Raw genomic sequence first — 18,010 nt, forward strand, 5'->3', positions numbered from 1 at the left:
ACTTTGAAGCACTCTTGAACATTTAAAGTTGTACAAAAGTGCTTATTCTCATTAGTCCTAACTTTTTGTGCTTCTATGATTTTAGTGCTACCAAGCCCAGCTATAGATCATGTCCATGGTAGATGTTCCAGCAAATCAGATTTCTCAGAGATATAACTCTACATTAAATCTCTGGCTGGCACTTAAGAGAACTCCAGCTGCTTGTGATTATAGATGTTAAGTACTTGAGAGGCAGCCAGGGGATATGTTCTGTTGCCATCCTGCTGATGCACATGAAGAAGCTTACACTTTCACTTGAAAAGGGATATAATTTGTTCCACTTTAAAAACTACGGAGTCTCTCTCTCTCTCCACCCTCAACAGCCTACCTAGTGACGTGTCAGGTAGTCCTGAAAATAGTTTGACCTTCTCATTAAAATGAAAGGACTTTGACAAAGGACTGAAGTCAATTGTGACTGAAGGAAATGTTACCTTTAGAGCTGTCATGTAACTTAATGGCTGTAGGACTTGGAATTGTGAACACCTGCTGCTATTATTATTATTTTTTTAAAGTTGCACACATTTTGCTCAGCAGTCGTAATCAGGCCTTGCTTCAGAACAGGTAGCACCATTACTTCTCTTGTGCCAAACAAGAGACTTGATTAGAATGCTAAGGCAGTCTCTCTTCCTCATTATGGACATAAATACAAGATTCTCCTTGGCACTTTTAAAAAAAATACACCACACAAAAGACTTTTTATTCTAGACTTGCTTATGCAGCTCTTCAACATGATTGCATTCCTTTAGCATTAAGATTCCAAAACATGTTTTTTGAGACATGTCAGGTTTCTTTTCCATTGTCCAAACATATATTTTCCAAAAAGGCTGTTTTTCTTTTAAATACATCTATAATTTTCCTCCAGTTCCCTCTTCTCCCTAAGCAGAATCCATGTATCAAAATGTTTAATATTGAAAAGACAGGGAAACTCTCTCTCTTTGTGTGTGTATTTATATGTGTGTATGAGAGAGAGAGAGAGAGCGCTTAAAACACACACACAGATTTTAAAAAATCTTTCTTGCATCTTTACAAAAACAATACAAATGGTTCTGCAACTATTCATATAACATGATATAAAACAGTGACGAATAGTTGCAAAACCATCAATCCATATATCAATCAATGTGTAATTTCATGCAGAATGCAATGAAAGAAGACATGTCAAAATACCTCTAATTCTATCAAAAGTTATAGCAAAAAAAATCAGCAGTGGTACATCACCATACCTACTACATGTGGAGGAGGTCCATCATCAGGTGATGCACTGGCCTCCCACACTGGGTGATGCGAACACTAGTGACAGCACTGCATTTACAGGCTGTGTGCAAATTGAGGAAGAGATGCTACGTGGTTGATGGGAAGAGAACACGGTTCAGTTATGTTAGTCAAAGGTGACTGATTATGATACAAAGCTTAGATTAACAGGAAAACAACCACCATGGTATTTCTTACATTCATGGAGGAGTGAAATTCATTTTAAAAAATGTTTTCTCTCCAGATAGTTATCTGGAGATCACCAAAAGTAAAAAAAAAAAAAAGTTACCTGTAGAATAATTGTAAGACGTGGCAGCTCTGCAGAAAGGAGCATAGATTAATGAATCATGTACATATAGGATACTTATAATTTTAAATATACCCTGTAAAATATCTGCCACAACAAAGTTAAGGAAAGATGAAGAATATAGTCGGACTTTTTTCTGGAACGGTTATCATACCTGCCTCATCATAGGACACAGTCAACTTTTCCAGCATTTCTCGGTCAATGGACAGAATCTGTTGTTCCAAGATGGTCTGGTAAGACAATACACTGTTTTCCTTATCTTTTTCATAGTCTTGAAGATGCTGTTTTAAGACTTCAGGTAAGCGAGACTTCGCATATTCTGCTGCTGACTACAGAGAAAGGGAAAAGAAAAAAAAATTTAGGGTTTTTTTTTTGTACTATATCTTATAATTTTAGTTACCTGATCATATTTCTACTTGAATCAAAGCAGAAAAGTTGTTCAAAAATGGTACTCTGGTAATATTTCATAACAACTTGAAACATTAGAACTTGGCCAAAAGTTCAAAGTCTCTTCAATGACTTTGAAGGCATTTCAATTGTCCTTTGTATTAAAATGTCTAAGAAAATGAGAAACTGAGAAATGTATGTGACTGATAAGGCATTGTGAGCATCTACCTTTCATTTTAAGAGACAAATTCTTTTTTCATGGCTAGTTCTACCATGAGAGGCAGCCCCGCCACAAGTGGTAGACTTCAGAATACCATTAAAAGGCAGAAAACATTGTTAAAATGTACTATATTTTTGTCACTGGGCTGACATGATTTGAATGATTTGACATGATTTGAATGATTTTGGTTGTACATCAGAACCAAATCCATCTCTTGAGTTTTCTTCGGATTCTAGTTATATCTGTTACCCCTCCCCAATGCACAGCTTCCTTATTTCTTATCTTTCAGATTATTACAAACATATGTTCCACAATACATCAAATATGTAATATTTGCTGTTGCAAGCTTTGTAAAATGATACCACAAGAGACTCAAGTACAAAACCAGCAAACTCTTAACACTGTGCAGTTCTTAACAACTTATCACAACATGGCTGCTCCCCTGGGCTTTAGTTCTTAGGTTCCTACTAGCATTGCAGCAGATACTCAGGAAAACAGAGCTCAAACTCAGATGTTACAGTAAAACTCATATACTGGGAAAACGTTTTGTCTTCAGACACCCCAAATTACCATATTATCACAATATGATTTATATTTTGTGACAGTCACATCACACCTGTCACCTACACATCAGTAGTGTTGCACGCTCTCTACTCTCCTGAGCAGTGAGAAATTCTAGCAGTGTTATCTGTCCTTTTGGATGAGGGCACTGGAGAACAATCATGGGGGGTTTCCTCTCTCTCTCTCTCTCTCTCTCTCTCTCAAACGCATTTGTGCGCTGCCCTTCAGCCAAGGAGGCTCTCAGAATGGCTGATATAACATTCAACAATGGCGAAATACTGTAACACAAAAGAAGTGGAAGGACATGCTTTACTTTGCTTATATCCTCTTCCTCACAGGACAGCTGGTGTTTCTGTGGCCACTTTACAATTACACAAGCAGAACACTAAGTGGCAACAAACTTCAAACTCCTACACAGTAGCAGATCTTCTGCTCCATATTAGATTATTGCTAAAAGAATGTCCACAAGAGAGAGGCCTGGCATTCACATGGTGCTTTCAGCTTTTAACTAATTCACAGCCCTCTCTGCCTGCAGTTTCACTTACAATCACTTCTTTCAGCTGTGTATCTTGTTTAAATAAAGATACCTGCAATGCTCTCCTGTCCATTAGCTCCCATTAAGGAAACATCAACCAACCATTATGGACCACTGACACATTACTTGCCTATCAAACATAGCGTCAGCCAGTATGGAAGAGACAGCATACCTTCAAACATACTCAGCATCCATACCAGGGAGTTGTGGTCAACCATGGCTCTAGGAAAGAGCTCTCCAGACTCTCCAGATTGGCTGGATCTGGTAGCCTGCCTTTTCCAACTCCTTGCATGAATGGTGCTTGCCATTCCACAGGGGAACTTTTTTCTCCTGCTGCTGATCTCCCCCAAAATGCACTCCAGCCCACCGCTTCCATTGACACGATGAAAGGGAGTATCTGAGTTTCTAGTGGAAGTGAAGTGCAGCTCCAGAAAACAATGTTGGAACCTTAATGATATCTCTGTGATTCCAAAGATCTTGGCTAGAAAGATTGAAGATTGAACAAAGATTGAACTGCTGCAAATAAACTGGAGTGCCACTGGAAGTGCTCAAGAGTGCCTTGTTGCTATTTTGTTACAGAGTAAAGAGAGCTTACACTGTCAGATTCCACTGTTCCTGAACAGCCAGTGGGTTGCTGGCTGTTTTTTGTTTTCTGCCGAATCAACAATATACTGGGATGGCTCCAGAGTTCTCCAGTTGATGGATCATTTAAGCGTCTCAGCAGGATACCCAAAGAGCAACACTTTCTTTCAGTGACTTAAATGCAGTTCATGCAATTAGTCATTGTTTGAGTAAGTTATTCAGAATAGCTTTAGCTCAATTTGGCACTTCAGCCACAAACTGTTGCTAAATCATACACATAATCAGTAAATACTACAATGCGGCATTATTTGTGCAAATGGGCTGGGAGGCATCCAAAACGTGCCAGCAATCAAAAGTTGATAAATAGGAAGGGTTGTACACAAAGCTGAATTTGCATGTAAAAGTATATGCAACATCTTGGCCATATTAGGCAAAATATGAATAGGGAAATCAAAATCTTAAAAAAAGAGAAAGTAAAACTGGTGAAGGCAGCAACTCAGAGCCCAGTCCTGAGCATGGCACTGTTGCAAATGCGTTGTAAGGCACGCCTGCGAGGCTTACAGCCGGGCCAGCATCCATGCTAGCCCAGTGCTGGGCAGGCACCTGTCCTCCGCTGCTTGGCAGTCTCAGACCGCTGAGCCGCGGCATGGTAAGCTGGGGTGGGGAGGGGCGGGGAGGAGGTGTTCTGGGGAGGGGGGAGGCAGGCAGAAGGTGGGGAGGGGGCGGGGAGGAGGTGTGACGGGGAGGCGGAGAAAGGGTGGGTGGGAGGTGTGCCAGGGGAGGGAGGAAGGCAGGTCCAGTGGAGCTCCACTACACCAGATCCAAGGCATTCATATGTGGCTCGGTACCCTACACCTTTACCTTACCGCCAACCTTTTGGTCGGCGGTAAAGTGAATAGCCCCATTGCAGGGCTGCTTCCCTTACCTGGTAGAAGGGGACGAAAGTCCCCTTCTCCTGAGGCACCACCCGTGGCAGGCTGAGGCGCGCAGGATGCAGCAGCAGCTGTTCTCGGTGCCGCTGCAGCTGTGTGACCCGGGCAGTTCAGGATTGGGCTGCCCGTAAACTAAATGGTAAAATTGTTAAAGGTAAAAATCAAAATTTATCTCTTGATTGTATAACTTTAATGAACATAATAAGCACCTCCCAGTCAAGAAAGCCACTGTTGAAGCTTGTCCTACTGTAACTAACAAACGTCAAAAGATTCAAACTGTGGCATGTGACTCAGGATTAATATTTTCACTATAATTTAAAAATAAGAACATAAGAACATAAGAACAGCCCCACTGGATCAGGCCATAGGCCCATCTAGTCCAGCTTCCTGTATCTCACAGCGGCCCACCAAATGCCCCAGGGAGCACACCAGATAACAAGAGACCTCGTCCTGGTGCTCTCCCCTACATCTGGCATTCTGACTTAACCCATTCCTAAAATCAGGAGGTTGCGCATACACATCATGGCTTGTACCCCATAATGGATTTTTCCTCCAGAAACTCGTCCAATCCCCTTTTAAAGGCGTCTAGGCTAGACGCCAGCACCACATCCTGTGGCAAGGAGTTCCACAGACTGACCACGCGCTGAGTAAAGAAATATTTTCTTTTGTCTGTCCTAACCCGCCCAACACTCAATTTTAGTGGATGTCCCCTGGTTCTGGTATTATGTGAGAGTGTAAAGAGCATCTCCCTATCCACTCTGTCCATCCCCTGCATAATTTTGTATGTCTCAATCATGTCCCCCCTCAAGCGTCTCTTTTCTAGGCTGAAGAGGCCCAAACGCCGTAGCCTTTCCTCATAAGGAAGGTGCCCCAGCCCCGTAATCAGCTTAGTCGCTCTCTTTTGCACCTTTTCCATTTCCACTATGTCTTTTTTGAGATGCGGCGACCAGAACTGGACACAATACTCCAGGTGTGGCCTTACCATCGATTTGTACAACGGCATTATAATATTAGCCGTTTTGTTCTCAATACCCTTCCTAATGATCCCAAGCATAGAATTGGCCTTCTTCACTGCCGCCGCACATTGGGTCGACACTTTCATCGACCTGTCCACCACCACCCCAAGATCTCTCTCCTGATCTGTCACAGACAGCTCGGAACCCATCAGCCTATATCTAAAGTTTTGATTTTTTGCCCCAATGTGCATGACTTTACACTTACTGACATTGAAGCGCATCTGCCATTTTGCTGCCCATTCTGCCAGTCTGGAGAGATCCTTCTGGAGCTCCTCACAATCACTTCTGGTCTTTACCACTCGGAAAAGTTTGGTGTCGTCTGCAAACTTAGCCACTTCACTGCTCAACCCTGTCTCCAGGTCATTTATGAAGAGGTTGAAAAGCACCGGTCCCAGGACAGATCCTTGGGGCACACCGCTTTTCACCTCTCTCCATTGTGAAAATTGCCCATTGACACCCACTCTCTGCTTCCTGGCCTCCAACCAGTTCTCAATCCACGAGAGGACCTGTCCTCTAATTCCCTGACTGTGGAGTTTTTTCAGTAGCCTTTGGTGAGGGACCGTGTCAAATGCCTTCTGAAAGTCCAGATATATAATGTCCACGGGTTCTCCCGCATCCACATGCCTGTTGACCTTTTCAAAGAATTCTATAAGGTTGGTGAGGCAAGACTTACCCTTACAGAAGCCATGCTGACTCTCCCTCAGCAAGGCCTGTTCGTCTATGTGTTTTGAGATCCTATCTTTGATGAGGCATTCCACCATCTTACCCGGTATGGATGTTAGGCTGACCGGCCTATAGTTTCCCGGGTCCCCCCTCTTTCCCTTTTTAAAAATAGGCGTGACATTTGCTATCCTCCAATCTTCTGGTACCGTGGCTGTTTTGAGGGACAAGTTGCATACCTTAGTCAAGAGATCTGCAACTTCATTCTTCAATTCCTTAATAACCCTTGGGTGTATGCCATCAGGGCCCGGTGACTTATTGATCTTTAATTTATCAATGAGGTCTGAAACATCTTCTCTTTTAACCTCTATCTGACTTAACTCCTCGGTTAGGAGGGGCCGTTCGGGCAGCGGTATCTGCCCGAGGTCTTCTGCCGTGAAGACAGATGCAAAGAACTCATTTAATTTCTCTGCCATCTCTAAGTCTCCTTTTATCTCCCCTTTCCCTCCCTCACCATCCAGAGGGCCAACCGCTTCTCTGGCGGGTTTCCTGCTTCTAACATATTTGAAGAAGCTTTTATTATTCCCCTTAATGTTGCTGGCCATGCGTTCCTCATAGTCTCGCTTGGCCTCCCCTATCACCTTCTTACATTTCTTTTGCCACAGTTTATGTTCCTTTTTATTCTCTTCATTAGGGCAAGACTTCCATTTATGGAAGGAAGCTTCCTTGCCCTTCACAGCCTCTCTAACTTGGCTGGTTAGCCATGCGGGCACTCTCCTGGATTTAGTGGAACCCTTCTTTCTTTGCGGTATACACCTCTGCTGGGCCTCTATTACTGTTGTTTTAAGCAGCCTCCATGCACTCTGGAGAGACTGGACTCGTTTTACCCTCCCTTTCAACCTCCTTCTAACCAGCCTCCTCATTTGAGGGAAGTCCGCCCGTCGGAAGTCAAGGGTTTTTGTTAGAGATTTGCTTGGTATTCTTCCCCCAACGTGCACATCAAAACGGATCGCAGCATGATCACTGTTCCCCAATGGCTCAGTAACGTTTACATCTCTAACCAGGTCCTGCGTACCGCACAAAATTAAATCCAGAGTCACCTGTCCTCTGGTGGGCTCCTTGACTAGCTGATCTAAGCCACAGTCATTCAGCACGTCAAGAAATCCGGTTTCCTTATCGTGACCAGAACACAAATTGACCCAGTCAATATGAGGATAATTGAAGTCCCCCATGATTACAACCCTGTCCTTCCTTGTCACCTCCCTGATCTGTTTCCTCATTTCAAGGTCCCCATCAGATTTCTGGTCTGGAGGACGATAGCACGCCCCCAGTATTACATCGCTGCACAAGCCTGGTAATTTAACCCACAGAGATTCTACGGTGGAGTCGGACCCACCTTCAATCTCTACTTTGCTGGATTCTATTCCTTCCTTAACATAAAGGGCCACCCCACCTCCAACACGCCCCTGCCTGTCCCTCCTGTAGAGTTTATAGCCCGGGATTGCGGTATCTCACTGATTCTCCGCATTCCACCAGGTTTCCGTTATGCCCACTATGTCAATATTTTCCCTTGTCACCAGACATTCCAGTTCTCCCACCTTTGCTCGTAGACTTCGGGTATTTGCATAAAAGCATTTATACACGGAATGCCCCAGGATGGGCTGCTTATTCGCTCCTTTGTCCCCGCATCCTCTCATTGTGCCAAACCGTCTATCACATCCCATCACCCTACCTTTCCCAATTTCTTCTCCTACCCTGCCTTTGTCTTGTTGTTCTCTAACCTCCCCATCCTCATCCCATAGGGATGAGGAGTCCCGAACCGGATGCCCCTCGGCTCCTGTCGGCCTTCCCCCAGGGATCAGTTTAAAAGCTGCTCTGCCACCTTTTTAATGTTATGCGCCAGCAGTCTGGTTCCATTCTGGTTCAAATGGAGCCCGTCCCTCTTGTACAGGCCCCGCTTGTCCCAAAACGTTCCCCAGTGCCTAACGAATCTAAACCCCTCCTCCCTACACCACCGTCTCATCCACGCATTGAGACCCCTGATCTCCGCCTGCCTAGCTGGCCCTGCGCGTGGAACAGGTAGCACTTCAGAGAACGCTACCTTTGAGGTCCTGGCTTTCAGCTTCCTGCCTAAAAGCCTAAATTTGGCCTCCAGGACCTCCCAGCTACACTTGCCCACGTCGTTGGTGCCGACATGCACCACAGCCGCTACCTCTCCCCCAGCACTGTCTACTAGCCTGTCTAGACGAGAAGTGATGTCCGCAACCTTCGCACCAGGCAGGCAAGTCACCATGCGGTCCTCACATCCGTCACAAACCCCCCTCTCTATGTTTCTAATAATCGAATCCCCCACTACAAGAAGCCCCCGACCCCCCTCCCGCCGAGGAGTATCCCGAGTGCGCTCGGATACGGGCCCATCCCCTGGAGAAGGGATCCCCCCTAGGGGATTGTTTCCCTCCTCTCCAAGATGACGTCCTCCAGTCCCGAGACTTCCCACCCGGGCAGCCGAGGAGCTGCACGCCTGAGGTTGGGACGAAGCCTGATCGTCCCCGGAAGTCTCCCCATGGTCCTCCTCTGGCTGCCTGCGCTTCTCCAGGTCGGCCACCAAGGCTTCAATGGAGCGGACGCGTTCCCTGAGAGCCTGGAGCTCCTTGCACCGAGGACACACCCATGACTTATGCCCCAGAGGCATATAATCATACATGTGGCACTCAATGCAGAACACTGGATAGCCCCCACCCTGCTGCTGGCTGTCTGACTGCATAGCTTTGTTGTTGTTGTTGTTGTTGTTTTATTTAGGGGTCCTTTTAAAAACCGTACACTGGATAGCAGCCCTCTTCTCAAGGGAAGAGGAAGGGCAGTGTATGGGGCCCTGGCCTCCTCGCCCTGCTGCTGAACTCGCCCAGATGCTAAACTCTTGTGCCTTACCTGGCACTTGGTTCCCAGAGGCCACACGCGTCTGCAGAGAGCCTCACGCGATGGCCCGCCTAGCTTTATACTCCTGGCTGGCTCCTCCCCCCTCCTTCCTTCCTGATTGAAAGGGGGCTGGCCTTCCCAGGTGAGTTTACAAAAGCTCAGGAAGGCAAATGGCTGCTGATGGGCGTGACCTACTCTGCAGGCTCCTGAATGGACTGCTTGGATTAGCCTAATGGGGCTCTTAATGGGTTGGGAATTGGCCCTTCCTAGGTCCTTTCCCTCCTAGTTCTGTTCTCTTAGGCTGGACTGTTTTTGTAACCTCAAGCTAGTTTTTATTTGGGTTTGTTTAATTATTTATTGCTCTCTAGATCCTGTGTCCCAATTTACTGACCTGTTTAGGTTATGTTCTAACTTAGATTAGGTTTAACCTGGGTTAAGTATAGGTTTAATTTAAACAAGTAGAAAAACCTGCTTTCCACTTTATCCTCCTCCCTTCCTTCGATTAAGTGCTACCTTAGGTGCAGCTAACTTTCAACTTTGATTTAAATGCCTGACCCTTGGGCTCTTACTCACGAGTAGGACTCTGCTCTTACTCACGAGTAGGACTCTGCTCCTGCTCACGAGTAGCCCTATGTACCTCCCTTAGGTGCTAACTTTCAATTTTGATTTTGCTCACGAGTAGCCCTATGTACCTCCCTTAGGTGCTAACTTTCAATTTTGATTTTGATAAATAAGATAACATCACTGAAAAGTTTTATTTTTTCCCTGTCCTTCCTCTGGACAGTGCACTTATATTTGTAGGCAATTGGTCCAGCTCTCTGAGTGTTTCTTTCCATGAAGCTTGAGCACTAAAAGTCTTAAGGACACTTAAAAGTCATCCAACAACATTCCTTCCCACTGTTTTGAACACCCCTGGCAGGACCTCGCTTGTCCAGCAAATGAAAGGAAAATGGACAGGCAGCAGGGTGCAATGGCTCCACAGCAACTTTCTGAGTGAAAAACCCTGGATCATTAACAACTCAAACCTAACCTGTGCTGGAACAGGCAGGTCGGCTGGCCTGCGCTGTATCCAGTGCTGGGTTGGGACTGGCTGCAGCTTAGTCCAGGGCAAGGGGAATTAATTCCCCTTACCCAAGGTATCATGGCAGCAGCCCCATGGGACGACTCAGATCTGCGCCACTTACATTGTTGGTGCAGATCCAAGCAATCTAGTGCTGTGCCAGGTGGCCCAGGTTAGGATCTGGCCTAAGTGTCAGTTCCTGGCCCCACCCCCCACTGCAACCTAGGCCACCCACAGGTTCAACTGCTCTCCCCTATCCTGGAATGCTCCCATTCCTTCCTCACAACCACCCTCCCCAAACACCTGTGCTGGACTGACTTGACTGGCATGAACTCACTGCTCTCCAAGTGCAATGGTGCCGGATTCGGTCTCCCGACTCCTGAGGTGGTGCAAAAGTGTGACACTTCTGGGCCGGTGCAAGGGACTTGCACCAGCCCAAGGGCGATTCAAGATTGTGCCCTAAGACATTTATACAAAATAATACCTTCTAAACATCTCACACAAAATAAACAGTTGTCTCAGGGACACCCCCTGTATGGAAACACAAAGAATGGGGCATAAAATTTACAGGTCAGATCTTCCTGGGGTTTTTTCTGGCATCAGCAAGGATGGCCACAAGGACACCACCCTGAGTTCCTTAGAGGAAGCTGTACACTACAGAGGAGAATACAACTGTGACAAATAATACATTATTGTCCCAAGGTAAAAATATCTGCAGCTGTCACAACTGTAAGTTGTCCAGCAACATTTCTAGCTGCAGGACTAGAAATATTCTGGAGGATGGATAAGAAAACTGTGAGCTGCTTCAAACATCTAAATTGCAGAGGGAAAAGCGGAGAGATCCAAGTGATTGATTCATCCCAGTTATACTCTCCTGTATCAACTGCATCAAGGACTTGAACAACTCTCCTCTGCGCATATTCGTGCAGCATGGCAGTAGCAACCCATTTGGGATGTCAAAAAGAAGCACTAAAGCAGGAGCTTAGCTAACTGCACTTTATTTCCTCTGGAAGTTCACATGTCTAAAACTGCTCTGTCACAAGATGGTGTAGGCAGAGCTTGCTGATGAAAGGCAGGAGGCTCCATCTGCACACAGTCTGCAGGTGTCAAAATCTGGTGTTGAAATAAATGTATTAGGGCCCAATCCTAACCAACTGTCCAGCACTGATGCAACTGCAATGCAGCCCCAAGGTTAGGAGACAAATGTTACTTACTTTGAGGAAGCCTCTAAGATTACCCCCCCCCCCAACTGCAGGATACAGTTCATGTCCCATTGGCACAGCTGTTTCGGTGCTGGAAAGTTGAATAGGATTGGGCCCTTAGCCTTTGTTGGCATCCTTCAGTCTTGGAAGACTATGGTGTCACGCTCTGAACGGTGGTTCTGGAACAGAGTGTCCTCTCCAATGCGCAAAGCCTGGGTAAAGTAGGTATGGAGGATAGGCTGTTACCCATGCAGCAAATCCCCCCTCTCCACGTCGCTGAAATGGTCCAATGGAAAGGCAGAGACCAATACGGTTGGTTCCAGCAGCGTCGCAGGAGTTGCCAGAACGTGACTGTGTTCAGCCATGAACTGCCTCAGGCCCCCTTAGCCTTTAAAATGCCACCAAGCCTTTAATTGTTTCTGCATCTGATGGACTGCAGCCCATAAGAGGTTATGCTACAATAAATTTGTTAGTCTTTCAGGTGACAGACTCTCTGTCCTTTCTGAAGGAGGTCCCATGGAGCTATGTACTAACCGTGTTACAGTGTAGAACACTAGAGTTAGAATAGAAGTCCTGGGCATGGTGCACCCTTGACTGGCTTTTGAAAAAAAAAAAATCTCTTCACTCTTCCCAGCCCCAAACAATTCACTGCTACACACATCCAAAATGGCAAAACTTTGCAATTGCCCAAACCAAAAGACAGTCATGGTTAAAGGCAATTCCCATTCCACCTAAACCTCACATTTCAACAGAAGGAACAATGAAAATGTTAATTTGAAAGCCCATTAGTATCTCAGATAAGGACTTCTCTTATCCATCCTCTCAGATAAGCAAATTGCCACTTTCTGGTCAACAGATAAATGAATTCATTCCTTGCCAGCCCTTTGAAACTTTGTTTTCTTTTCCTGTCCTGCTTCTAACAAGACACCCTGTATCAGTTAAAATGTAAATTACAAAATCTATTATCTTTTGCTTGTAAAGGTTCTACCCCTACATCAAAGACACTCTGAGTTAGATGTCTGTTACAGTTCTAAATGCTTCCTTCTTTGCAGGTGCTGAATCATCAAGATTTAAATACTGCATTTTCAATTATGGCTAGATAGCCACATTTCTATAGGAGGAAATGTATATCCTTTACAGGGTTGCCAACTCTGATGGAAGCGATTTCTGGATACTTTCTTTTCCCTGACCAACATGAATGAAATGTCACGTAGCTCAGAGAGGCCCTGTTAAAATCACTAGAATTGGTTTCAGTTGTCTCCTGGAGATTTGTGCTAATTCCAGGAGATTCTAGGCCCCTGGTTCCCAACCTCTGCTCCATGCAGCACAAGTGGACCACAAAACCCTAAGAATAGGTACATGAGGTCTCAGAAAAAAAGATTGTCTTCTATAACTTCTAGTATCTCGCTGAGTGAGCAACCCCCATGGACCACCAGAGAGGGCAGAGAACAGACTTCCAGCAGCCAGCACTGAAGTGTTGCTGCAGTTGGGCAGTCTGCTCTCCACCATCTCTAGCAGTCCACCGGGAAGCACTCACTCAGGAGACGCTTCCCGCCAGAGAGAGCGGAGAACAGACCACCTGCACCCACAGCCAGCAATAAAAGTAGTAACCTACAAATCTTCTCTGATAAATAATACTTATCATAAATCTCTTAGAAATTTTCCCCTAATTAATACACATTTAATTGTATTTTTTGTATGCAGGAGGTGGGCAAGTTGCATGCGATCCATGATGCTTCCAATTTTTGCCTCAGTGGTCTCCTAAAGGTCAGGAACCACTGAGGTCAATCCAGGAAGGTTAGCAAACCTACCACCGATACTTGGCTTTAAGTTGCTCTCACAGATAAGTCGAGGGCAGGGTTTGAGGGAAAAATCATGGAATTTTCTACGACCCTCGGATAGGGGTTAAACTTACGGGGGTGTCTGACTATAGTTTTGTCTAATTTTACCCGAGGCCAGATCCTGAAAAACAACCTACCAGTAATTGTTACCTAAGAACTGTACAATCTCTAATTTATTAAAAACATAGTGAAAGAGCCTAAGATACATTTTTATTCTTTTTAAATTCTGGTCTTCACCACCTTTATGTAAATGCTATAAGAGTAAGTGCACTATAAACAACGTACTAGTAAAACAGTGGTTCCCAACCTGGGGTTCATGTACCCCCAGGGCCACTAAACAGGATCTTTAGAGGTACTTGAAAAACAATGGAATACTGGCAGAAAAAGGCAAGTAGAGCTCCAGAATGCTTTGCAGGGCCAGCAAGGCAGGAAGGGAGGTAGCTAGTTGACTGTGGAAGCCCCACCAATAGTTAGTTTTTGGCCATCAATTCATGTATGAACCAGTGATTGAAATCCAGCACAGTAAAAAAGCTGAAACATAATATGGAAAGTGATTAATCAACCAGATTTTCTCAGGACACTTTGGGTGCAAAACAGTGCAAAGGCAGAGTCTTCTGTTCTTCAAACAGATAAAAAGAGAAAGTACTGTGATGAATACATGAAGTCTGGGTTTTCATTGGGAGAAGATGAGGGCTTGTATTATTAATTACAAATATTTTGCTAATATGAAGGGTACAATTTATGGGAATAGGCTGCCAAGGGATATGCAAGTGAAAAAGGTTGGGAACCACTGCAGGAGAATCATGAATCAAATCCACCTTTAAGGTGTCTGGTATGCTAAGCCAAAGCTCTACATATAACATACAACTTGTATCATGTAACTGGGAATGTGCAATTCAATTCACAGCAGAGAAATGAGCAAGTGCAGCTGCATATAGTTGCAACCCTTTTTACTCAGAAGTAGACCCACTGCTTTCCATGTATGTTATTCTTAAGTAATGGTGCACTGAATTGTAGCCTGGGACTTTGGAAGGAGGAGAATAAAATATTAACTTTGGCTGGAATTCCCCAGGAAGGTTACTATAGAAATAAATAGCCCACTAATGATCTCTGAATTGCTTCTAATGATCAAGTTGCTTGAAACACAACTGCTTGAAAAGAAACTCAGGACAGGAAGGAGTTGAAAAGCTCTGCCCTCTGACTTACTTTGGAGATACTGCTGAGGTGAGGTGATAATTTCAGCTTGAGTACTTGGCAAAAATTTGTCAACCTGTAGGTGAGTATCTAAGTTAATTCTTTTCCCTTCTATGCAAAGTTAAATTACCTCTCATGCAGTTTTCATGGGGAATGCATTACTAATGACCCAAAGGATCATAAACTTCATGATGACTAATTCACACAGTCTTCTTAGATTGCCAGATTAAAAATTTTACCTGTCCTGTCTTCAACTATGCCTAATCAGGACACTATAAAATAGATGCTACAACAGAACAGGCAGCCCTGTTGGATTGAAGAAAGGGCCCATCTAGTCTAACATTCTGTCTGTGACAGTGGCAAGCCAATAAAGGTGGCTCTTGGTGGATGTAGTTTTTCCAAGGCTAGGATCATCAGATCTTTCAGGTTAGTGTACCAGGGAAGGAAGTAAGACAGATCTCTTCTTCCATCTTCCAACATGTCACTGCTGCTCCCTCCACCATCTTGGTGCATCTGCTTTTAATTAAATGGGGAAGAAGTGGGTAAATTTTGAAACGAGTTTGGCTTGGAAGAGCTATTTCCAGTTTCTTGGGAAGTCTATTTTCCAAATCACTTCAAGCCTGGGGGAGGACAACCATGGTTCCTAGTTAGAAATGCATTTCTAACCATTTTCTTTTCATGCCTGGATTGCTATGAACATTTTAAAAATAATGCTTCTTTTATTTCCATTTACAAAAATTATACCCAGGCTTATATGTGAATAAGCTTATCTGTGCCATGTCCGCCTCTGTCACTCTTGTCTAAAGCTACTGAGAATTAATATACTATAACATGTGGATTGTGAGTCAACAAAGGCCTTGTGGTTGAACTAGAACAGGGGTCGGCAACCTGCAGCTCTTTCAGCTGTCTGCTGCTGCTCCTCCTGGTGAAATTGGCAAAGGGGGTAACAGGAGGCACCTGTGTTGGGAGGGCAGGCTGCTTGCCTCCACCCCCTGAGCTCACTGCCCTCTTCTCCCTTCACCCCCACCTGCTCCACATTGGTTTCCCTTTTCAATTTTGCCCGCTCTGCAGGCTTATGCTCCCTGTTTTTCCCTTCCCCAACTCTCCAGCAGGACGCCCTCCTTCTCAGCCATTGCGAGCCCTTGCAGCCCGCCTTTCCCTGAGCAGGTCCCCACTCAGTGCAAGGAGAGGCTTTTCCTGCACAGCTGAGGAGACATCCTGTGTGTCTACTCAGTAGTAAGCCCCATTACAGCAGATGAAGCTTACTCCCAGGAAAGGGTGCCTGGGATGGCAGCCTTGGAGCCGTGCCCAGCAGGTCTGTTCTCGAGCAAGCCCCGCTGTAGTCCCTGGGCTACTCCCAGGAAGGTGTGGAGGGCTGCAGCCTCAGCCCCCTCCTATGCAGGTCTACTCACAAGTAGTCAGTGAGGCTTCCTCCCAGGAAAGTGTGGAGAGGACTGCAACCTGAGAGCTCCAACCAACTTGTCTGCTCAGAAGTCCCATTGTAGTCAATGGGGCTTACTCCCAGGATAGTGTGGAGAGGGTTGCAGCCTGAGTGAGGGAGGGCAGGGAGGCAGGCAGGCGGGGCAGAAGCTGGCCTGTGGCTGCCCCCCACCTCTGGCTTCTTCTCTTCCCCACCTCTGGAGTCTGTGTCCTTTTTTCCTTCCAGCAGGGTGCCTCTGGAAGGTGGGGGGAGTTCTTTAGTATCCATGTAAGATAATCAGATGTCATAACCGACATATGTATTGGAATCCTGGAAGATCTGGTGAGGAAGTAGATGTGGTGTCAGCAGTGGCCCCTTTAAGGGTAAGGCCTGGGCATCCAGCAGAGTGTGCTGCACAGCTGCAGCCACTTGAAAGCAGTAGGGCCCTCAGGGATATAAGGAGCACCTGAGGCAGGAAGGGGTGTGTGGGTTGGAGAAGGAGTGTAGGCTGGAGAGGAGACTGACTTGCCTTATTGATTTGGATAGTCTGACTGATTTGACTGACTTACTTTGGACTCTGCCCTTGGACTCTGCCCTGGATACTCTGACTTTGTGACTAAGGACTGCTGGAGACACTGGAGTTTGGTGTGTGGCTGCTGTGCCCAAGACCTGCTGATGACCCAGGGTCTGCTGTAGTGGTGGGAGGCTGCTGGCAGGAGAGAGGACCTCTGCAGGTTGAACAGGCGAGCTACCCTGGAGGGGGGGACCAGCAGGAGTGCAAGGCAGAACCAGGGTCATTTCTTGGGGGAAAGAAGGGAGCTAATTTGCTTAAAGTGGGCATAATTCTCCAGGCAGAGAATGGCCGTGGAATCAGGCAAAACACCATAGAGGACCAGGCGTCTGAAAACACAGGACAAGAATGTATGACAAAACTAACTAAAAGCTACAAGAGGGGGCTACATTATAAAAATGGGACCTATAAGAGCATAAAGGTAAAAAAAAAAACAACTATATGTGCAGTGTTATCTTCATTTTAGATGTCAAAAGGGTTTTGTGGTTCCTGAGGTTTTTTTTCCTCTGGAAAACGGGTCCAAATGGCTCTTTGAGTGTTTAAGGTTGCTGACCCCTGAACTAGAAAGTAGAATTTAGACTCAGAGCTTACAACAGTCCTCCCTGATGATTCCTGATTGGTTTTTTCCAGCAACTCACTACCTACCTAAGGTTAAATAGGATGCCAAAAGGCAGATAGATGATCGGGAAATCACAAAGCAATGTGAAGTCTTGTATTCTAAACTTTTCTATAAAGACATACAGGATGAAATGATTTGTACTACTGCTTCTGGCTTTTGTATCCGCAGTACAGGTGTGTCCCCATATCTGTGGGCGTTGCTTTCCAGAACCCCCCACGGATACATGAATCCATGGATGGGGGGGGAGGGAACCTATTCTGAGCCTAGCAGAGACCATGTGTATCTGCCCGTAGCCTCTGCTGGGCTCACAATGACTGTAAGTAGTGAAAAATATCTCTTCCTTTTTTGGAAAACCAGAAGTGACATTTTTATGCCTTCAAAAGGCATTCTGAGGGCCGGGGAAACCATGGATTTGGCCCTCCTCCACACTCAATGAAAACAGAAAATCAGCCTCTTTCTCTGCTATCATAGGTGCAACCATAAGCACAGGTGAAAAATGACTGGAAGGGACCATGTTTAATATTGGTTCCTCCCTTCCAGTTTCCAAGGCTAACCAAGAATATAACATTTGTTTGATTTTAAGCTATTGTGAGATTTGGCAATAAATTACCTCCTCTAATCCAACAGTGCTTACATATTTTGCAGGTTTATATTTAGTTTCCCAAATGCTACAGCTAATTGTATTAGGAAACCCTAA

General features: G+C 45.4%; 1 protein-coding gene across 2 annotated transcripts in view; it reads right to left on the reverse strand.

The window, feature by feature from the left end:
- Positions 1 to 18,010, reverse strand: part of PPM1L (protein phosphatase, Mg2+/Mn2+ dependent 1L) — a 204,830-nt gene that overhangs the window by 57,655 nt on the left and 129,165 nt on the right. For both annotated transcript variants that reach the window (XM_066621230.1, XM_066621231.1), the window contains exon 2: positions 1,752 to 1,926. In XM_066621230.1, coding sequence (XP_066477327.1) covers positions 1,752 to 1,926 — 175 coding nt within the window. The remainder of the gene's footprint in view (positions 1 to 1,751; positions 1,927 to 18,010) is intronic.

Source organism: Tiliqua scincoides, chromosome 3, assembly GCF_035046505.1.
Source record: "Tiliqua scincoides isolate rTilSci1 chromosome 3, rTilSci1.hap2, whole genome shotgun sequence".
Taxonomy (NCBI): Eukaryota; Metazoa; Chordata; class Lepidosauria; order Squamata; family Scincidae; genus Tiliqua; species Tiliqua scincoides.